The sequence below is a fragment of the Octopus bimaculoides genome, chromosome 20 (assembly GCF_046866305.1).
Source record: "Octopus bimaculoides isolate indiv1 chromosome 20, ASM4686630v1, whole genome shotgun sequence".
Taxonomy (NCBI): Eukaryota; Metazoa; Mollusca; class Cephalopoda; order Octopoda; family Octopodidae; genus Octopus; species Octopus bimaculoides.
In genome coordinates this window covers 4884921-4908919 of record NC_142947.1, presented here as the reverse complement: position 1 = coordinate 4908919, position 23999 = coordinate 4884921, and the positions used below count along the sequence as shown (strand labels likewise).

General features: G+C 38.3%; 1 protein-coding gene across 1 annotated transcript; it reads right to left on the bottom strand.

Moving 5' to 3' along the window:
• Window positions 1-804: 804 nt before the first annotated feature.
• LOC106877557 (uncharacterized) lies at window positions 805-23621 on the bottom strand. The gene is made up of 14 exons (XM_014926491.3): window positions 23485-23621; window positions 17353-17549; window positions 15956-16261; window positions 14789-14884; window positions 13841-13972; window positions 12485-12967; window positions 10234-11562; window positions 8875-9088; window positions 7332-7435; window positions 6121-6400; window positions 4809-5145; window positions 3958-4009; window positions 3467-3546; window positions 805-2034 (listed from the first exon to the last, which is right to left on the bottom strand). The coding sequence occupies exons 2-14, from the start codon at window positions 17540-17542 to the stop codon at window positions 1759-1761; spliced, it is 3879 nt and encodes a 1292-aa protein (XP_014781977.1). The 5' UTR covers window positions 17543-17549; window positions 23485-23621; the 3' UTR covers window positions 805-1758.
• Between the last annotated feature and the right edge of the window lie 378 nt (window positions 23622-23999).

Genomic DNA, 23999 nt, shown 5'->3' with positions numbered 1-23999 from the left:
TTTCATAGTGGCGTCTCCAAACCTCTCTCTTGGCAGCCTCGTTTAGTGCAAGTGAACCAGCATCCATGCGGACACATTTCTCTCCTACGACATCACGATTCTCTTTCACACACTGTCTTGCAACACGAAATACCTCAAGTCTTTGGTCCTCATGGTGCAGAACATTGGCAAATTTTTTCTGCTTCCCCTCTAGCTATATAAACCTATCACCTAGCTTCCCTTCTGGCAGTCTGATACAATTTCTTGCTACCACTGGTCTTCCAGTCCTTCCAAGCCCGTTTCTTTTCTCTAATAGCTCTGTCAGCAGCATTGTTCCACCACCACGTTATTTTGGGTTGAGAGGGCACTTTGCACCATCCACAGATCTGATCAGTGGCCCTCAGCAGGTTGTCCCGTAGAAACCTCCAGTTGTCTTCTACATTGTGTGAAGCTATATCTCCCTCTATTTCATGAAAGGCTTCGAGTAATATGTCTCTAAATCTCTGTCCATTCACAGGATCTTTAAGCTTCCAGACCCCTTCTCCTCCATGCTGGTCATCCTCTGGGCAAAAGCAGCCATCTTTCCCTTTTTCTAGCGAGGATGTAGTCAATTTAGCTAGTGTGTCTACCAGAACGGTAGGTGACCAGGTGACTGGCAGGTTTCCTGAAGGTACACTAGAATACACATACAAACTCACATAAATTATGCATCTACATGCACATACACACATAGCAGAATGAAAAAGATGAGCGACCAAATTGCTGTGAAGACACAAGACATTCCAAACAGTAGAAAAGAGATTTGTGTAGGAGAGGAACAGAATGTTTCAAATTAATCAATAGCTTTCTTTATTTCTTTAGATTGTTTTGCTTTTTAAATTAAGAAGTTCATTAGAAGTAAATATAAGTGTCAAAGAGAGACAGTGAACATAAAAATATACACTCTATACACACAGACACATAACACATGTATAAATTGCAATATCAACATCTTAGTTTGTACTGTTATATACACGTATACACACACGCGTGTATACATACAAAATATAAACACACATATATAACATATAGACCATATACAGCCATCAAGAACTTTATATAGACATATACACACATGTAATTTATATATGCACACACACACACACGCACACATATACAAATACATTTATGTGTAGGCATCTCCTTTTCAATCTTGATATAATATATATATATCTATATATATGCACACACACATACAGAAATATATCCATCTATATGTCTACAAGTCCTTTACAATTTTGCTTATATACACACATATGTATTTATATGTACATATCCCTTTTTCAAACTTGTTTATTTACAAGCAAGATTATACATATACATATATATATATATATATATATATATATATATATATATATATATAAACTACTGTTATTTAATCATAAATAATAATAATAATAATGGTTTGAAATGTTGGCATAAGGGGCCAGCCATTTCGAGGAAGGGAGTAAATCAATTACATCGATCCCAGTGCTCAACTGGTCCTTATTTTGTCAACTCCAAAAGGATGAAAGGCAAGGCTGACCTTGGCAGAATTTGAACTTAGAATATAGAGGTGGACGAAATGCTGCTAAGCATCTTGCCCAGCATGCTAACAATTCTGCTAGCTCGTTGCCTTAATAATAATAATAATAATAATAATAATAATGATGATGATGATGATGATGATAATAATAATATTGATAATAATACTAATATGTTTATAAAGTTTTGTGTCACAGATTTCTCGGTGAATTGTTAACTTTGCACAATCTCTTGAAGTACTTCAGTACCGGTAGTGATGTCTTGCAACTCCGCACTCTGCACATCCAGCGTGGTTTCCCCAGCAGCTATCTGGGACGTCTCTTGAGGGGTCACATACTGAATCACAAACTGGTTTCCAGCAAGTTCCTGGTTTGCATCCGACACAAGTACTTCCTGGCCTTCTTCTTGGACAATGATAGTGTCAGGATTGACCGTAACCATTTGACCATTCTCTGACTGCACTGTTATTTGCTGCTGACCAAAAGCTCCCTGGAAAAAAAAAAAAAATATGGAACATCAGAACCTACAGAGTTGGTGGAAGATAGCAAAGGAAATTGATGGAAGACAGCTGTTGATGTGGATTTGGTAGATGGAAACTGAAAGAAGCCTATTATATATCATCATCGTCATTTAATGTCCATTTTCTATGCTGGCATAGGTTGGATGGTTTGACAAGAACTAGCAAGCTGGAGAAGAGTACCAGCTTCTATTGTCTCTTTTGGCATGGTTTCTATGCCAAAAGAGACAATAGAATTTCTGTGTTGCCAAGAATCCAGTGAAGTTCATAGAAGCAGATTTTGTATAGCTGGATGCCTTTCCTGTTGTTAACCAACATCTGTTTCCATGTATGGTAATATTTCCCTATGTCCCTTTGGACACAAACAACAAAATGGCTGGATCCAATTTCAAGGAAGACTGCAAATGAATGACACTGCTAGTATGACATTTGTTCACAACCAGTGCATGATCTCAAAACAAAGACACACACAAATATATTGATATATATATTTGTGCAATGGATTTCTTTTAGTTTCCCTCAATCAGATCCACTTACAGACTTTAGATCAGCTCCTTCAGGTTCTGCAGAAAATATTTCCCCAAAGTGCTGCCCACCTTGAAGCTGAAACCCTGAAATTATTTGGTTGGGGAAGCAACCTTCTTAATTGCACAGCTATGGCCACACCTGTAATATTTGAAATAGATAGCACAGCACCAAGCAGAAACAAAGAAGGTCATCGTATATTCATTACAGCTGGTGCGTCAAATAATAAGCCCGAATTTTGTGAAAGTCTATCTCAGACTATCAGGTTTACCCTGTGATCAAGTTGGGAGATAAAAATGTCGTTCCATATCAGTTTTACTATGATGACATAAATTGGACAGATATTTACATCAAGTGTTATTTTTACGGCTTGATGCTCTTCCTGTTACTGACCCTTCCCTGTTTTACATTTAAAGGACATTATATAATCCACTACTTCAAAAATATAGAGCTACATTCACTGGGAATGTAAACATGATCACATCAGGTTCGTTTTCTACTCAGACAATCCCATGCATAACTTTGCCATTCACGTATCATTACATTCTTTTCATTTTTTGACATCATTACGCAAATACCTGTCTTGTCTTTCCTGTTGAGGATCTCTTATTTCACATTTCTTCCAGCAGACAATTTATTCACAATGACAACAATTTCACTGCTTGTAACTCAGAAATTTTCAGACAGGTGCAAATGTAAACAAACATACAAATAAACACACACACACACATTAATGACTATTTTCTTGTGTGCGTGCACGTGCAATGAAGTATTTTTGTGTTAGTGCATGTCTGTGCATATATGCGTATGTATGGACATGTGTGTGTGAGAGAGAGAGAGAGAGAGTGGTTGAGTGTAGTCAACCAGGAAAGTGTTTACCTGTTGCGACATGTCAATGATGTGTTGTAGAATGTTCACAGCTGAAGCAGTTTTCTCATCTAACTCTTGAGGGGCCGGAACTAAAAAAACAAAAACAAACCCCCAATTAATTGCCATTAATGGAAACTATAACAAAAGAAGCACAATTAAAACATTAATTAACAAGAAACAATCAAGATAGAGTCTGCTAATCACAGTTTTTACACGTCTGTTTTCATTGAACAAAGACTCCAATTATACCACATACTGAAGACTTACCCTGTACAAAAAACAGGGGGTGTAGTTTTTAATTTTTTTTGTAATAAAGACATGCACCTGCTTACAACAGGAGATCAAACCAACCCAAATGTAACAGAGATGACATGAATACTGTAAAAAGAAGAAAAATTTCATCTTCAGAGATCAAAAAATTAGTTTTGATTTTATTAACAGCAGTTCATCTTCCTCATTTAGATGTTTAATTAATAAAGAAGTTATAACTGAATTTTTACCTGAATTTGTTTCCTCAGAATATAGAGGGGGTTCATCACTAACTTGGAAAACCTGAAGAGAAACAAGAAAAAAAAAAATTGAGAAAATGGCAAAGTAAATGATTTTGTGAGGACACCTACCCCTCTCCCTCCATTCCTTTAATCTCTCATCAAATCCACCCCACCCTCATTGCTACTGCCTCCTCATAACTGCAGGGCTTTTGTCTTGCAAATGACTCAGTGACCCTGTTGGTGCTGGTGCCATGTAAAAAGCACTGGTGATGGTGCCACATGAAAATCCCTCAGTATAAAATGACTGGTGTTAGGAAAGGCATCCAGCCATAGAAACTGTGCCAGAACAGATAATGGAGCCTGGATAGTAAATTATTGGTGCTAGGAAGGGCATCCAGGCGTAGAAACCAAGCTAAAATCAAAGTAGAGCCTGGGACAGCTCTCTGGTATACCAGTTCCAGTCAAACCATCTGATCCATGCCAGCATGGAAAATGGACACTAAATGATGATGATGATGATAATAATAATAATAATAAGGGTCTAATCAATTACATTGACACATATTCTATGAACATTTTAAGGATGAAAATCCAAGTTGATCTCTAGAATTTGAACTTGGAACATTACGATTCCTCATTATCAAATGAATATATATACACACACACACAGACCAATTATATATATATATATATATATATATATAAAACACACTCACACATTTACACACACACACTTGCATTGCAATAGGGTTGCTTCTCTTTATTCATTACACAAAATCCAGCATGTACGCACGCATGCACACACACACAAAGGAAAAAAAGGCAGTAGATTTGTCAAAAGCAACCCGAACAGAACTCACAAGTTCAGAAGCTGTTATATTCTCCAATGTTTGAATGTCTTGCACTTGGACGTGGTGTCTGACTTTTAGATGCCGCTTCAAGTCGGACAGATTGCCAAACAGATAATCGCAGCTGAGGCATCGGTAAACACGAGAATCAGAGGAACTGTTTGGTTTCTCAACTGGGCTGTTACTGCTTGTGTACTGCATCCCTTTATGGTTGCGTGTGTAGTGGACCTTCATGTAGCCCAGGGTATTAGCTGAATAATCACAATGGTGGCACACAAACCGCTTCACTATGTCATGAGTTTCCATGTGGCGTTTCAAGTGACTCCTTTGTGTTGCTTCATAAGGGCACCTGGTGAAAAAAAAAAAATATATATATATATATATATATACACACACACATATACATATATATATACACAAGTGGGGTGCTGAAATGTTCCTGGCTTTGGGTAAAAGAAAATACAGGACGATCAGTTAATTACGATTTTATTCAACATACTCTCCACAGCTTCACACACTTATTGCAGTGGTCCTTCAGTTTTTCTAAGCCCTCTAAAAGAACTTGGAAGGTTAGGCCTCCAACAAGGCCTTTCATGATACTCATGAACTTTTCCGCACTCCTTCGTATATGGTTCAAAATGGTAAAAAAAGCAAAAGCCAGAAATAGGTGAGGGAACAACAAAGAAGTATTAATTTCACACTCATGAAAAATGGAAGAAGTCTTTGAATGCTTTGAGCCTATGCTCTTCTTCAGAAAGGAATCAGGAGAGAAAACAGATGAGAGAGAGACAGAAAACATGTCTGGATTAACAGTTGCACCTATATATATATATATATATATATATATATATATATATATATATATGGTACAGGCATGGCAATATAGTAAACAAGCTAACTTCCCAACCACATGGTCCTGTGTTCAATCACGTTGCATGGCACCTTGCATAAATATGTTCTACCAAAGCCTTTTGAATAGATTTGTAGACAGAAACTGAATGAAGCTTATTGTATATGTCTAGGCGTGTGGGTGTACCCCTGTCTTGACATCATATAACGATTGTAAATGATCATCACCATTGTCCAAGCATTGCTGTTCATTTCCCGTCTTCCATAGTGAACTGTTACTTTGCCTGGAAACAGTTGTCTATCAAATCCACCACTCAAAAGGCTTTGGTCACTTCTGAATTATATAGTAGAAGACCCTTGCTCAAGGTGCTCTGCAGTGGAAGTGAACCTGAAGCCACACGGTTAAGAAGTAAGCTTCTTGACCACACAGCCATGCTTGTGGGCCTTAGAGCCATAAAAACTAACCAATACTCACTTGTCACACTTGAACAGTTTTCCGTCTTTGTGGGAACGGACATGCCACCTCAAGGCAGTCTTTGATTTATAGGCCTTGCCACAGTCGTTGCACATGAATGGTTTCTCGTTAGAATGCCGTAACATGTGTGCTTGCAAGTTATTCTTACTGCGACAGGCGTGGGGACAGAGAGGACATCGGAAAGGTTTAATGCCCTCGTGTATCCAAATATGTTTTCTCAGCTCAGAGTTGGCCCGAATAAATACTCGTTCACAGTATGGACATTTATAAGAACGACGACCTACAAAAGAATGTTGCAGCATTTACATTATTGGTTAATAATTTTCAAATGTACAATTCTAAACAATGGTTACATGGACATTACATGCAATATATATATATATATATATATATATATATATATATATATATATATATATATATATGTGTGTGTATGTATGGGTGTGTGCAGATGTATTTATTAATATTACATGTGTTTATATATGTGTGCATGTATGTACACATTTATGTATGTATGCACATGCATACATATATATGTATGTTAACTCCCATGGGTTTGGGTAGACAAATTGGATAAAAAGTACTCAATAGAGAGAGTAGAGTTTATTTACCCTTTCAAAGATGAGGTTTCCTAAAGACATTATGCTGTGGCGGACACCCAAGTGGGCTGTTCCACTACTGATAAATAGTGGACAGACACAGCAAGGAGTGACAGTCAGCAAGGTATGCTGTTTGGGCCAGTCATGCAGATACAGGAACGTTAAAAGCACATCCAAGTGTGATCATTGCCAGAGCCACGGATTGGCTCCCGTGCCAGTGGCATGTGAAAAAAAACCATTCGAGCATGATCGTTGCCTGTGCCACCGGACTGGCTCCCGTGCAGGTAGCACGTAAAAAACACCTTTTGAGCATGGCCGTTGCCAGTACTGTGTGACTGGCCCTCGTGCTGGTGTCACATAAAAGCACCTACTACACTCTCAGAGTGGTTGGCATTAGGAAGGGCATCCAGCTGTAGAAACCTTACCAGATCAGATTGGAGCCTGGTGCAGCCTTCTGGCTCACCAGTTCTCAATCAAACTGCCCAACCCATGCCAGCATGGAAAGCGGACGTTAAACGATGATGATGATGATGATGACAATTACTACCACAATTATTATAACAACATAAAAATAAAAAGAGTAGAAAAGAAAAAACTGACAGATAATATTACCCATTTTCCTTTGAATTCGGTGACCAAGTCCAGTTATTCGCTGAACTTCATCTTTGGTCATCTTTGGGTGCTTTATAAGAATATGATTGCGTAGTCTTTTCAAACTTTAAGAAAAGAAAGAAAAATAAGATAATTATAAGCTTTAATATAGCACACCTATAATATCTGCTATTTCCTTCAATAAACACACATGCAACCGCACATATATACATGTTAAGAGTGTCCGTAAATCATCTTCATAGTTTGGAAACAATTCAGAAAAAAAAAAAAAAAAAAATGATAGCTGAGCATAGTTTACTGGAAAACAATTAGAAAAAACAGAACACTTCCACATGTATTCCATTTGTTGCATGTAACCTGCTGAGTTATCCTGATTATATTTTTGTTTTCTGAATTTTTCAAATGTTAAAGGTAATTTATGTATTTTTGCTTTTTATACAAACAGTCTCTGAGCACCTAAATGACATTCTAGATTGTATTTTAAATAAATAAATTCGAAAATATTTTTCCTAAAGCACCTGTGACGAAAGGAAAACTATTTCAAATTTTATCCAGGGCAGGCAGTAAATTACCTGAATCATTAGAACATCAGATAGAATGCCTCACAATAGAATGTCAGCAATATTTGTTTCAGTTTTCTGGGTTCAAATCGTGCCTTTTCAGCTTTTTTGGGTTTATTGATAAAAATACCCAGCCAGGGCAATGGATTGGTGCAACTAAAAGAACACCCGACTAGATAACATGTTACATTATTTGCTCCAGCTTATAACATCCTGAGTTCAAATTCCACTATGGCCAGTTTAGTTAATCTATCATCTAGATTAACACCTCCACCTGGCACCTTTGTAGCAGAGATTTGAAACCAAACTGCTAGGTACCCAAGCAGCTTCATATGATTGGTCTATCAAGCAACCAATTAGTGTGAAGTCATTGCACGGTGCAATTTTCTAGACTCTTCTGTCTGAACTCTAGGTAAGCCACTTTTAATATCAAAACTCTTTGCAGAGTGTTGAAGGCAGCTGAGCAAAATGTACCTCCACTCTTGCCAGGGACATTTGCATAGACATCCTCAGGTTCTTGGACAGACCAAACTGACCATCCACACCAAATCTCATAAGTCACTTCTTTTGGCACAGCATGGTTTTCTTCCATCTCTCCCCACAACATTAATTATTGCTGTTAGTATTTGTAAAAGACCAACACAGTTAATACTCTACGTGCAATAATAAAAATCTTCCGTTAATTGTTTGCAGGTGTTGTCAGTTACTTCTTTATGCAGCACAAGAAATACCTTTTCATTCACCAACCAAACAGCTACCATTTGAAGAAAAGCTCAACACACACACGAAATCTCTAGTAGGGTCTACTTTGTTGCAAGCATTTAGGCCAAGCTTCTGGTTTGAGGATATATGTCTCCCCATCCTTCCCACACACCAGTTTTTGAATGCCCTGTCAAGAGGAAAAATGAAACAAAAAACAACAAAAAAAGAAGGAGGGGAGATAATTGGGTTTCCTAAGCCATCTTAACGGTATTTCTACTCACTTTTCAAACTTCTCGTGACACTCTGGACATTCCAGGCCCGATACGCCCCGATGTTTGAGCTGATGATTCCAAAGCTGTGTTCGACTAGTTGCCAGAAATTTACACTCTTTACAAGGGAAGGTAACTTTATCGTGTTCCCGCTCAATGTGTCGCTTGAGATTATCTCGAGTAATGGCTCGATAGTCACACACTTCACACTGGAAAGGTCGGTCCCCTGAAAGAAGGTAAGGTGTGAAAAGTCGACGCCAACAAAACAGAGCTTACCTTAATTGTCCAGATATAACGATACAAAAGTTCAACAGAAACAAAATAAAGAAAAAACCTGATGCAAAATAAAACAAAATTATAATAATCATTAAAAACTACAGAAATTGTGTTGAAGAATCAAGTTAATCCCTTTAGCATTCAGATTATCCTGTCAATCGTAATGCTTATTGATTCACATCATTTTGAATCATTCATGCATTATCTTGCAGCGTGGAGATCCTGATGATGTGATTGTTTATTTCTAGAATGACATTGTAGGGTAGGTGTGAGAGGTTGGACCTGGTCAATTTGAACATTAAACAGGTGGAATATTTGGGATGGATATCATCATCATCGTTTAACGTCCGTTTTCTATGCTGGCATGGGTTGGACGGTTTGATTGCAGTCTGGAGAGCCAGAAGCTGCACCAGACCCCAATCTGATCTGGCAGAGTTTCTACAGCTGGATGACCTTCCTAACGCCAACCACTCCAAGAGTGTAGTGAATGCTTTTTATGTGTCACTAGCACAGGAGCCAGTCAGGTAGTACTGGCATTGGCCATGTTTGGATATGTACAGTTTAAATGCTAAGGGATTAACCCTTTTGATACCAGCCCGGCTGAAACCACCTCTGGCTCTGTAGTACAAATGTCTTGTTTCCAAAAGTTCTGAATTAAAATCTTCCACCAAACCTTAGTCACAATTTACATTACTAACACTAGCTGAATGATAACTAAGTTATTTTACTAAATTCTTTGTTATATTTAAAATTAATTGAAAGAAACAGAAATATAGTAACAAGAGGGTTAATCACTAGGGATTTGATTTATTATCCGTCTGTCATCCTTCATTGCCTAAAAGGATTTTTTTGACTTAAATGTCATTTCTTAGTCTGGCATCCCAACCTCCATTTTAACAGCAGGACTCCCACTGGTTACACTGAAATATTGGCACCCATTCCAAATGCAGGGCAAATTAGGAAATGGGAGCATATTGAAGCAAGGATTTAACATGGTCACAGTCCAATGATTGCACAAAGCAATCCGATATGTCACTAACCTTCATGGTTTGTATTAAATTCGTTTTAAATCAATAAAGGAGTAAAATGACTTACCTGTGTGGGTTCGAACATGTGGATCATAATCGGCACGATTGTAAAAGAGACGGCCACAAAACTCACACTCTTCGTGACCAAATGTCTGTCGCATCTTCTGGAAGATCTCCAGAGAAAGTGGACGATAGCCAAGACGCTTTATTATGTCAGAAGCCTTAGAAGATTTGTTATCGGCATCAACATCTTCGCCAGGAAGATCTTCTCCATTTTCATAGTTTTCTCCAGTTTCGGAACTGTTGTTGGGGAGTTTTATCCGCTCGGTTGTACCAGTTGTTTTATCTTCTAAATAAGCCGAAGCAGATTTCTTCTGGACACTTGAAGTATTTCCTTCTTCCATGGTACTCACTGAAGAGCTGACAGCAAGCTTTTCATCAGTGGCAGATGCCTCTTCAGTATTACTAGCCGCATTCAGTGTACACTTTGCTGGTTTCTCTTCAACACTCTCATCAACCTGCATGCTTTCTTCTTTTTTCAAGTCATCACTAGTCTTAACAGTCGAGCTGCCTGCTTCTATGTTCTTCACATCAGTCATTTCCACATCAGTAGTGGTTGCTACAGAACCAGTACTGGTGCCAGTGCTTGTGGCAAGTGGGTCAGAAGCCACTGTACCAATTTCTTCAACATTAGCATCAGTTGAAGACGTGCTTAACAATTTTGTATCAGTGTCACTGTCTTTACCATTGTTGATGGCAACCGCAGAAAGTTCTGGTGGTAGGTTATCAAATTCCTTATCCTGGTCTGGAAGAGCATCATCAGGTTCTGGCAGATAAAGAGATGCTGCGATGCTTTGCTCGAAAAGGTTCTCTTCTGTACCAGAATGGACATTGTTTATGTGTTCCATCAAGCGTACTGTGCTCAAGAACTTGTCCTGGCACACAACACAACAGTAAATGACACGATGTTTCAAAAAATGCTTCTCAAGGTAAATTCTTCGACTGGCAGAATAATCGCAGAGTTCGCAATGCTGTACACTTGGAATATCACGAATGTCATGCACAAACAAATGTCTGTCTCGATCAATCTTTTTCTTGAACTTGCGATTGCACACGTGACACTGGTGAATCACTGTGGTGCCACGGTCTTGGCGTCCTTGCAAGAACTTTGCCAAATATTCTTTACCTTTGCGAGTATTGCTATGATATTTCCGAATGTGGTTCACCAAAGACTTGATGGTATTGTAGTCTTTCTTGCACATCTCACATGCATGTCGGATGTTGCTGTGTGTTGCCTCGTGCTCCAACAGGTGACTTTTGTTCACTGTCTTAAACGAGCACTTACAACAGATGTAAAACTGTCCTGTATGTTTACGCATGTGTGTGTATAAGTTGCCTGGAAGGAAACAAGGAATCAAAATTTACATTTAAATACACTTAGACACACACACATGTTTAAGGATGCTCTGCCCCCCCCACTAACAGAAACTGAATCAAACATCTTAACTATTAATCATAATATATTTCATATTATATGTTTGTATATATATCAGCATGGCTGTGTGGTTAAGAAGCATGCATTGCAACTATGAGGCTTGGGGTTCAGTCACACTGTGTGGCACGTTGGGCAGTTGTCTTCTGCTATAGCCCTGAGACAACCAATGCTTTGGGTATGAACTTGATGGACAAACACTTTGTGGAAGCCTATCATATATACAGGGTCTTGCAGATAAATTGAGACAATTTTTACTATGCATTAAAATGGTTATAAATACTAAAATAATGGTAGTAGACATTTATTACAACAAGAACATTTATCACTCAATATGGCCACCCTTTTGGACAATTACTGCCTCTACACGAGGACGAAAGTTTTTTGCTGCTGTCACAACCTCCACCTTTTTGATTTTGCATGTCACACATTTGATGCAGGTCTTCAAACTGTGGAAATATGCCCCATAAAAAGTAATCGAGACGGTTGAGATCTGGGCCAGATGTTGGCCCTCTGCTGTCATTCACACTCCTACCTGCTGTTGCTTGTACCACACTTGGACAGTTAAACTAGGTATGCTGGGACAAATTAAGATGTGCCTGTTCTAAGAGCAGTTATTTAATTGCACCTGACTACACTCCGAGTTCAAATCCCATTGGGATCTACTCTGCATTTCATTCTTCAGGGAGTATATACAATAAGCATAAGTACCGGTCGTGTACTGGGGTTAGTTTAATCAATTGTACCCTTTCTCCTAACTGTCTGGGTCCAGCACCCATGTTGGAGATCAATATAACAAATTATGAGAGAACCTTAATTGACTTACCTTTAGAATTGGATGCATAAGTGCATTTTGAACATTTGAAGGGTTTCAGGTCAGTGTGGATGAGGCAGTGAAGTCGCATGTGAGAGAGCGTCTTGAAAACCTTATCGCACGTATTGCATGAGTAGAGTGAGAGTCCAAACGAACCAGTTCGAGGAGCTGAAGGGGCATTCTCATTAAGATCCTGTTCAATAACATGGACACGAAACATGTGGTCAACCCCACTTAGATCTACATTCAAACTCTGTTCAAAGGCCATTTTCTCCTCCTCTGTATTAAATACAGGAATATCCTGAATGTGATCTTTTGTTTTTTCCACAGCAGTATCCACTTCTAAGTTCCCAGATGGCTGAACGGAGCACGGCTGCTGGGTAGAAATAGGGTTGACATTGCTGGTTTCTTCCTCCTCTTCTGATAAATGAAGCTTGTAATCCTCTTCATCATCTTTTACGACAGTCACTTCAGTCTCTTCCTCACTTTCATCACCTAAAAAAAATAAAAATAAAAATATAAACAGCAACCCAACCCACCTCAAATTACACTTTATGGTCACCAGTCAATAAGGGAAACCAGAAACAAGATGCTGATTCTCAAGAAGTCTCTCTTTTCATCATCATCATCGTTTAACGTCCGCCTTCCATGCTGGCATGGGTTGGATGATTTGACTGAGGACTGGTGGAGCCTGAAGGCTACACCAGGCTCCAATCTGATCTGGCAGAGTTTCTACAGCTGGATGCCCTTCCTAACGCCAACCACTCCGAGAGTGTAGTAGGTGCTTTTACGTGTCACCCGCACGAAGGCCAGTCAGGCGATACTGGCAACGGCCACGCTCAAAATGGTGTATTTTATGTGCCACCCACACAAGAGCCAGTTCAGGGTGTTTTTATCAGCAAAGCAACCACAAAGATGTTCCTTTGATCTGCTTTATATAAATGAACAACCAGGTTCAGGCGTAGCCGTGGGGTTAAGAATTTTGCTTCCAAACTACATGGCTCCAGGTTCAGGCTCACTGCACGGCACCAGTGGCAAGTGTCTTCTACTATAGCCTTAGGCTATCCAAAGCCTTTGAGTGGATTCAGCAAACAGAAACTGAAACACATCACCCACCCCCACACACACACATGAATGTGTATCTGTGTATTTGTTTGTCCCTCAACCCCCACCTGGCAATCAGTGTCAGCTTGTTTAAATTCCTGTAACGTAGTGGTTCAGCAAAAGAGACTAACAGAATAAGTACCAGATGTACAAAAACAAGTGCCGGGGTCAATTTGTTTGACTAAATCCTTCAGGGTAGTGCCCCAGCATGGCCAGGATCCAATAACTAAAACAAGTAAAAGATGAAAGATAAAATACACTGACCTTCAATTTTGACAACATCCTTTTTGGAAATGTCAACATAGTCCGAAGTAGCGAGGCATTTGTGTGTGATGAAATAACGCTCTTTGGGGAACGCTCGTTTACATCGGGCACAATGGTATTTCCCGTCTTTACCTAATGGTAAAAAAAAAAGGGGGGGAAGAAATACATAAAAGAAAACAAGCTTCAAATTAGTTTAAAAGGAAAACCACTTCGGTTTAATGCCATAGAGAATGAAACTGTTAGATGACCTGAGAAATTTAGGACCAATGGGAAAATATTTTAACTGGAGGACAAAATAGGTGTGAGTAAGCATGGACAACAGATGTATGATGATGATGAAACCCTAGAAGCCATGTGTTGTATTCAATATAACAAAAATGAGCCAAGAGAAATAACTGAGAGTGGCCAGTGACATACATTTGCATTTGAACAGCACAGACAAATACAGGTTTATCAAAATGCCATACAACATCAATTCTTGGTTAATTAAAATTATCTCTGCCCCTAGAGGATGTACCATAATTACCAAACAGTAATTAAGACCAGCTCCACATGAGAAGTGGAGATAATTTCAAGAATCAAGAATTTTCCCCAAAATTGTCAAGATATTTAGGAAAAGGACAGGCTTATTGTATGGAGGTAAGAAGGCAGTTGTGGGCACATGTTTCTGCCTCAACAGCCATCATCAGCATGACAACCGTCTGAACTTATATCCAGTATATGTGTATATATATATATTTATATATATATATATATATATATATATATATATACACACATGGAATATTTGAAGGATAAAGTGTCAGGACAGCTAATAACAGACACAGGTAGTTTATTCCATGATTTGATAATTCTGAAAGTGAAAGAATGTTTCTGAAAGTCATGGGTGTTATGCTGCACATTGCACATTGTAGTCATTGAATAATAAATTGAATCATTGTTTGTTACCTTTCTCAGGGATTGGCAGTCTTTGTGGCTCTTTAGGGACAGCATCTCTTTGAACATTCTTCTCTTCTCCTTTTCTGGGTCTTCCACGACGACGGCCTACATCAAATATAGAAAGGTAGACGAAATTTTATAATATATACATACACACACACATATATTTCATCATCATCGTTTAACGTCCGCTTTCCATGCTGGCATGGGTTGGGCGATTTGACTGAGGACTGGCGAACCAGAAGGCTGCACCAGGCTCCAATCTGATCTGGCAGAGTTTCTACAGCTGGATGCCCTTCCTAACGTCAATGATGAACTTATTGTATACATTGCTAAGATACACTACAACTTGTTGGAAAAGGTTAAAAAAAAGTGACTGAAAGCAGACGTATAAAGAGGGGACAGAGAGCTGACATATAAAAAGGGACAGAGGACAGACATGTCTAATTTAATTACGGTCTGTGAAAAATCTCACCAAATTGATTATTGTTAATTGATAAGGAAGGAAAACTCATTTTTTTTATGCTGGTGCATTTAGAAATGAATCATTAATGTAAATATTTTTATCTGCTTTATTTTACATATATTTTCCTTCTCAACTGATATTAACCACAAAGCTGGCTCTTTATGAATTACGAAAATGCAGAGGTGTGATACCTCATCTTCAGTTATTTACAGTGTAGTGCGTGAATGAGAAATATGTGTCTACCTACATACACAACAGACTTTCGGTTTCTATCTACCAAACCCATTCACAAATCCTTGATTGGCCTGAGCCAGGGCTATAATACAAGACCCTTGCCCAAGGTGCCACACAGTGGGGCTGAACCCAGAATCCAACTTCTTACCACACAGCCAAGCCTGCACCTATAAATTTATAAACATAGATCATCTTTATTAATGCAGTAATAAAGGTGCTCCACTAGTGACTCAGCGGTTGCACATTATGCGCATATACGATGTGCAATTTATGTGGTATATCTTTCATCAATAGGGACCAGTCAATGATTTTAAGCATCGGCAACAAAACAGGAAAACCGGTTCACTTTGAACAAAGGCCCTGGTAATATTTCTTCAATACTGGCTTACAGATACTCCCTTGTTCACATAATTTATTACAATATATAAAAATAAATAAGTTGAAAACATAAAAATGAAGAAAACCTCCCGACTCACCAGTTGAGCTGGGGGTAGTGGTTGTAGCTGTGGTAGTGGTGATGGCAATGATGGGGGTGGTGTTGGTAGTGGTGGTGGCAAGAGGTTGAACTGTTGGAGGTGTCTTTGATTGTAATTGCTCTACATTAACAGACTGATTGAGGGCGTCCAGTATCGGCTGGACCGCTGCTGCACTGCTGTTGCTGTCCTGTGGAGAGGTGATGATGACAACAGCTTTCGTATCAGATGAGTTTTCTCCGGTCACCATGGCTGCCTGAGCCACTTGAGACAGTAAGTCAGCTGACCCAACATTTACAGATTCTTCAACTGGAAAATAAATAAATAAAAATAAAATGAAATTTATAAAAAAAAAAGGGGGGTGGAAGAGACCCAAGTATGAAGTCGGAGGAGAGTAAAATATTCTTTTCTACTCTAGGCACAAGGCTTGAAATTTTGGGGGAGGTGGGAGCCAGACAATTATATCGACCCTCCCCCAGTACACAACTGGTACTTAATTTATCGACCTCGAAAGGATGATGGTGTAGTGGTTAAGAGTGCGGGCTACTAACCCCACCAAGATTCTGAGTTCGATTCCAGGCAGTGACCTGAATAATAATAATAATAATATTGAAAAATACCTTAGAATTTCCCCAAGACACCTGATGAAGGCTGGAAGGTATATCAACCGAAACAAGATGAGGACAAATATCCGTCAAATGTAAATAACATAAATAATGTATATTAATTCCTAGTAAGGCCACCCAAGGGCCACCCAGGTGGTGGTGTTTGATCCTACCACAGATTAAGTTAACCACTCATCAGGAATTTCCAGAACCTAAATATACCAAAAACTAACAAACATGACAAAAAGTCCAAAAAGTAGGAGCTTATTTCACAAGAGCTGCATTCATCTGGTTAATTAAATCAAACTGTGATTGTTCCTTGACATTCTTGACCCATGTTTGCTTCTATGATACAAACGTCCAGTTTTAAAGTGACCGAAATTTAAACATTCCATCAAAATTTCATGTTAATCTATGTTCCAAATACTAGATTAGTAATGACAAAATAATTCCACTAGATTCTTTATTATTTTCTAATTGAAACAAAGTCAATGTATTTCAGTAGAAACATGTTAACAAAAGGATTTAACAATAATCTAATCTTTATCGGGATTAACCAGGAGTAAATTCCTTGATACCAACCAGCCTAAGAGCACTTGCTGGTTCTATGACAAAAATGTCTCGTTTTAAAATGATCTAAATTAAAAACTTCCACCAAAATTTCTGTTGTGTTCCTAACATCAGCTTAATCACAACAAAATTATTTTACGAAATTCTTCATTACTTTCAAAATTTCTTGAAATAAAGACAACCTATTCCAACAGAACTCTTGTAATAAAGAATTAAACAACTTACCTGGGGTACACTGCAAGGCATCGGCGAATTTAATTGAGTCATCAGAGTTTAAAGTTATTGGCACTTCAACTGCTTGAGGTGTGACATTAACTGGCGCTTCAGGAGCGCATTCTTTCTTGTGAATGATGAACAGTTCAATGTCATTGAAGTTGCCTTGGCATTGACCACAGATGAATGTGTCCAAAGGCATCGTTTATCTGGAAAAAAACCCCCCAAAAAACAGGAATTTATTATCATAATCATAATTCTCTATTTAACATCTCGTAATATTTATGGGTTGGATGTGTATCAGGTCAGGTCAGGAGGGCATCCACTGTTGCAGTGTGTCCCTGCATCCACCATTTGTCGGTATCTGCTTGGGACATCCCAGGCAACCTACCAAGCTATGTTCCAGTCAGTCCTCATCACTGCGAGATACTTCCTCATCTGCAGTAACCATGAGACATGTGAAGTCTTAAAGAGACTCCTAATTACTAACACCTTAATCTAGGCCAAGTTTTCCTCAAGGATTTCTATAAATTTAAGGTTCTGCATCCACATCAGTAATTTCTTCTTTAATTCTATTATAGATTGAGCTGTAAGAATTTGATGACAATAACATTATAAAAGGAGCTTTCACAGACAGCTCATCTTAAACATCTGTGATGGCCTGTAGGGTCATAATGAACAAGACAGGGCTGAAGTCTGAGCCTTGATAGACCTCTACTTTCAGGCTAAACTCAACATTGACTGACATTACTTACTGCACCTTTTTATACACAGCTTGTACTGCCCTTCGTCTACAATTTGTTTTGTTAGTGACCACCAGATTACTAAGTTTGGCACCTTGTTAAAGACCTCCAATTCAACAAATCCTACATATAGTGGTTTACTTGAAGCTAAGCATTTCTGCAGTTGCCTTACTAAGAAGATAGCATCTATGATATCCCTTGCAAACATAAAACCAAGCTGCATCTCGTCTCATCTCATCTAACTGTACAATGGCACTGTGATTTCAATAGCTGGTCTAACAATTTGATGCTGCTATAATTTCTCTCTCTAAGACATCTCCTTGTCCTGGTGGTAGATCACAGTGATACTGCTGCACCGGTCAGTGCATACGACACCCTTCCATTTCTAGATTAACTATCCGGGTGACTAGAATATATCTCACATAGCCTCATACCATTAACTCAATGGCTATTCTTTATGGACCAGTAACTATCATTACCTTCAAGTCCTTCACTCTGTTACACTGTGAAAAGCTCACCTGCTGTTTCCTCCGTTGGGTCAGCATGTGGTTGACCCTCTTCAGCCCAAGCATTCTCTCATAACAGCACTTCTCTGCTCCTTTCTTATCAGCTTTAAAGACAAGTATGTCTCCCTCATTCTGGATATACTCCTCCCCAATGACATCTCAGTTTACTCCAGTACCGTCTTACAATCCCGAACACCTCAAATCTCTTCCTTTCGGCTTTTCCTCAGCTGAGTATACCTGACACCAAGATTCTCTTCTGCCTACTTGATAACGTTCTCTGCTTCTACCTTCCTTCCAGACATTCCAAACCTGTTTCTTAGCTTTTATAGATCTATTGTATCACTCCATTATCATGTCACCTTGTTTGGCCAGGATCTTACAACTGTGACCATACAGCTCACCTGTAGTGCTCACAAGGTATCTTATAACAATTCCAATGGCAGGTAAGTGTCTGTCTTCTCCTCTATAGCATTATGTGCAACATCTAGAATTTCTCTCCAAAACTGTCTAATGAACACACACACATATAATGAACTCTGTCCCTTAAATTCACCTGCAAGGCATCGGTCAGTCCGAAGAAGTAATATCAGAGGACACCAGTGCTAGAATATTCAGAATGGTTCATCACATATAAGTGTGCCATCAAGCCTTGCTTCCCACGTATTTTGGTCAATGCCCAAATCTATGGCAGCAACAACCATACAATAGCAATAATTCCACACAGGCCCAGAAGAAATTTTTTTAAGAACTTCTGATTCACACCTCCCTGCTGTGTTTTTTTTTTAAAAAAAAAGGAAGAACATATTAGATAATGTAGTGAGAGATAAACTATGTATGTAAAGCTGGGATGGTCATGGCTAGAAGGCCTTTGATCATAAATCTGTCTAAACAGGACAGAACACCAATAAATAGGCACAACACACATCCTATTAAACCAAAGTTTACAAAGTAGACATTTAACTCTTTAGCATTAAAACCTGGCATTTCTGGCTTAAATATTTTATGTTCAGAATAGTCAGATCTGGTCTCTCACACCTACCCTACAATGTCATTCTAGAAATAAACAATCACATCATCGGAATCTCCAAGTTACAAGAAAATGCATGAATAATTCAAAACCATGTAAATAAATAAGCATTACATATAACGATGTAACTGGATTGCTGATGGGTTATCTTTTATCTCTACAAATGCAGACATTACAATATAGGCCTTGGTAGTAAAGGCAGGTTGGCAGAACTGTCAGAGCATCAGACAAAATGCCTTGTGATATTTAATTGTGGCCCTTTATGTTACAAGTCCAAATCCCACCAAGGTCGACTTTGTCTTGCTGAGAACATAAATTACCAATTAAGTACTCAGGTTGATTTTAACTAACTGCACTCCCCTCGAAAAATTTGTGGCTATCTGCCAGTAATAGAAATCAATATTCGATAATATTTCTAACAAACACCAGTTACAATTATGAAATGAAGCTGCCATTAATTTTTCATCAATGGAAACCAAGAAACACACGACCACACGATCAATAGTTTCTCACTTACCCAGTATTTATCACTTCCCCTATAAAGATCCCTACCCCTTCTCTCTTAGATTCTGCTCAGCCCTTTCAATGAAAAATGTGAACTGACGAGGACGAGTCTCTATATGGTTACTCTTCCTGCTAAAAATAGTAGCCAAATCTCTCTCAAATCACACCCTAGAGTCATAAATAAGGAAAGGGCACACTGGATAATGTAGTCCCAAGAATGAAGGTGGAATGTTTTTGATCATAGTAGGTGCTGCTTGTAATTAGGGTTGACCTGAGATTCACTTCTTCCTTCCTGCATCTCAGTCAGACCACACACAACCCTTTCCCCCTTCGGTCGTCTCATGTAGATCCCGTTGATGCTTATTTGTCATTCATCAACCATGACACGACAACAGAACACTGAAGAGGCAGAGTCGATGGGGCACCAGGCGAATGTTTTGCGAGATTTCTTTAAGCTCTCCCTGTCCTGAATCCAAGGCCCACTGTCTGTCTCAGAACAAACAGGTCCTTGTAAAAAAAAAATCAGTAAAAGGTTTGTGTTGGTAAGGTCCTTAAGGTAAAGCCTAAGAAATTTAGCTTATCATTCTGTTTGTGTGTGTTTGTATGCAATAGTTGCGAGCACCACCCTCATATCAGCAGTCAATCATTTCTGGTTTTCTGTGAAAACATGTCCAGCTGTGGGAAAATACCTTGCTTAGAAACAGGTATTGGGTTGGCAGCAGGAAAGGCATCCAGCCATAGAAAATCTGCTTCAACGAATTCAGTCCGATCCATGCAAGCGTGGAAAAGTGGATGTTAAAACTGATGCTTCTCATGACAGAACACCATGGCAAGGACGAGGATGCAAGGGTACTGTCAGTGTGGAAGAGCCATCCTCTACATGGTTGCTCTATTTGCTAGAAATAGCAGTGTCCAAACATCGTTGATTATACGTCTGCTTAGTGAAAGCTCATTTGGAGCTAGACAACATTTTGTCACAGTAGCAATCCCTATACCATACCCACCCAGATAATCAATTCACTTTCACACGTAATAAAAGGGTAACTCGGAAAAATAAAACAAAAATCAAAACACGATTTTGGTTTCCTACATTAAGTTTGGTAGACTGCACTTAACTATACAACACTTATGCAGAAAGCATTCCAAGGAAATTTTCTTAGGTTGTATAATTATCCTTGTCAAACCTAACGAAAATATATCTCAAATTAAAAACCGATTTAAACACATTCGTATTTTTATAAAAAACACTAGAATATGAAGTCATCCTTCTTCCCATCCCATCATTGAAACATCTATTTTCGGTGAAGCTAAAACATTAAGTGCAGGACTTCAGAAAATAACATTGCTATCTTTCATATATTTATTAATTTATTCTTAAATGGGTTAGAGGAATGGCCACCACCCATAAGTGTTGAAATCTTCCGAGAGGGAAGGCGGAAGTTTGTTTCGGAGAGGACCCCAGGCGCCGAATGCGTGCAACAAGAGGGCTCTCTGCCAAAGGTACTTATGAGAGATTTAAACACTCGAGTCACGAACAGAAAACGGTCTCTCTGACGACGGGATTCCGTGTAGTTTCCGTCTAATCTTCGTCCAAGCCGCCATGCAGTCTAACTGAACCTGGAATCATTTCAGGCTATATCAATTTCTTTTCTTTCTTTGAATAGTGTTAATGTCTCGTAGCTGCAGCACTTCAGTCTTGTTGTTGGAAACCTTAAACTTATATTTAGATGTCATTTCACAACATTTAGGACGAATAATGGACAGTTTCATAAACCAAATATTTTAAAAATTTTATAGCTTCTATACAGAGCTGCTTTGTGTTCATTATAATTCCATTCACGTCTAAAATACATTATATAAAGATATATCTATAAAATAGGAATATAAACTGACCACACTGCTTGGCAGGGAGTCTCTACTTGGTCACTTAATCCGGTAGAAATGGCAGCTTAATCACCCTCTATTTTCTTAAAAGGATACAATAGGTAATCTAAACCTAAACAACACGGTATGGTCATGGCTTGAACGCCTCTGATCATAGGTCTGCTTAGTAAGTGATGACCTGGGGCTAAACAAGCACTATATTTAACGATCTCAAAAGAGAAAAGCAAAGTTGATCTGGGCGGGATTTTAACTGATAGAATTTTAGAACCTTAACAGGAAAGAGAAATAATTCGGTCCAGGAGAGTAATTAGTTGTATATAATAAACAACATAATAGACGGATATTATTAATATTTATTAGAATCAGATAAATGGCACGTGCTAGAAGTCGAAATTAATTTAAAAAAAAAAAAGACTACACTACAAAAACATGGAAAAGAACGGAAGACAGCACATGTAAACGATGAGGGAAAAAAACATAAAATTAAGCCATTTTACTCTGTTGATTTTTTTTATCACGGATTGAAAAAAAAATTCTACATCCGATCTTTTAGACGGCAAAAGATGAAAATGTATAAATATATTCTACAACTACATGTATTGATATATATATATATATTCGTTCCCATTCGTATATCCAAACGTGCGTATATATATATATATATTCGTGAGAAGCTGCTGGTTCACTTCGTCGCTACTTTCTTGTTACGTGCGATCCTCCAGGTACCAAAAAGATGGAATATAGAAATTACCATACCACGGTTAAGTGTGTGTATATGTGAGTGTATATATGTGTGTGTATATATATATATATATATATATATATATATATATATATATATATACACACACACAGACTAAAACTGAAGGCTCCCAGCACAGATTATTATAATTCGCTGTCAGTGACGGTTTACGAATTGTAAACGATCTGTGTTTCTGGTGTAAATCAATTGTTCGTTGATGAAGTCTTGAGATAAAAAAAATGTTGCAGTCATTATATTTCAGTTCCAGGTGAAGTGAGACGAGACAATAAACAATGTGTTAGTTAGTAAATAAAGCAGGTATATTAATTAGAAAGGAAAAAAAGATGAGAGAGAGAGAGGAGAAGCTGGAAGCGAAACCTTTTCTGAATGCTTCGTCAAGTAGAGCTGGATACGTAGACACAAGTCGTCATCCAAACATGACCATCGCTAAATCTTGTCGAAACGAAAGAATAGAGCGACAACGAAAAGGACATATTAATTGACGATGCAATCGAGTCAATAATTTCGCAAAAGAATAGCTAGACATTTTCAAAAGAATATATTTAGACGAGAATCCGAAACCGCCCGAATTTTAAACCAAATTTTTACCAGCTCAGTTTTAAAATCGCGAGAGCTAGGCTCAGATCGTAGGATTCTAATCGTCAAACAATATTCCACATTGATTCTAAATCGGCTTTAGGAAAAATTACCAAATACAATCATAGCTTTGTCTCTTACCTTAAATAATGTTTGCAACGAATAAGAAGAAATAAATTAGAACACCATCGCTCCGTATCCTTTCTAGATGCGGCTACAAAATGGCTTCCACTTTGTTCTCGACATGTAACGTAGCCAGGTCACGTGGTCTGTCTTTGCAAGGAGGCAGGTTAGGAGTTCCAACCCACGTCTGGGCAGACACACATATACACACACACATATATATATATATATTTCTTATTATTATTTTATTGGTTTCAGTCATTGCACTGCAGGCATGTTGGGGCATCGCCTTCACGGGGATTTTAAGTTGAACATAGCAATTCAACGATTCATTTTATCAATCTTTATGGTTAAGATAACTTTCTTAACATAAAGGGACACAACTCGACGCCCTGTTTTTACCTCGACACACGCATACAAGCACATATATATGTTTATAAACATATGTATGTGAAATGCTATATATATATATATATATATATATGTATGTATATATATATATGTATGTATATATATATATGTATGTATATATA

Coding starts and splice junctions, on each gene's coding strand:
- LOC106877557 (XM_014926491.3), bottom strand. CDS start 17,542: ATGCCTTTGGACACATTCATCTGTGGTCAATGCCAAGGCAACTTCAAT. Junction 7,436..8,874: donor TGTCACGAGAAGTTTGAAAA/GTGAGTAGAAAT, acceptor CTTTTCTTAAAG/TTTGAAAAGACTACGCAATC. Junction 5,146..6,120: donor AAACTGTTCAAGTGTGACAA/GTGAGTATTGGT, acceptor TTTTTTCACCAG/GTGCCCTTATGAAGCAACAC.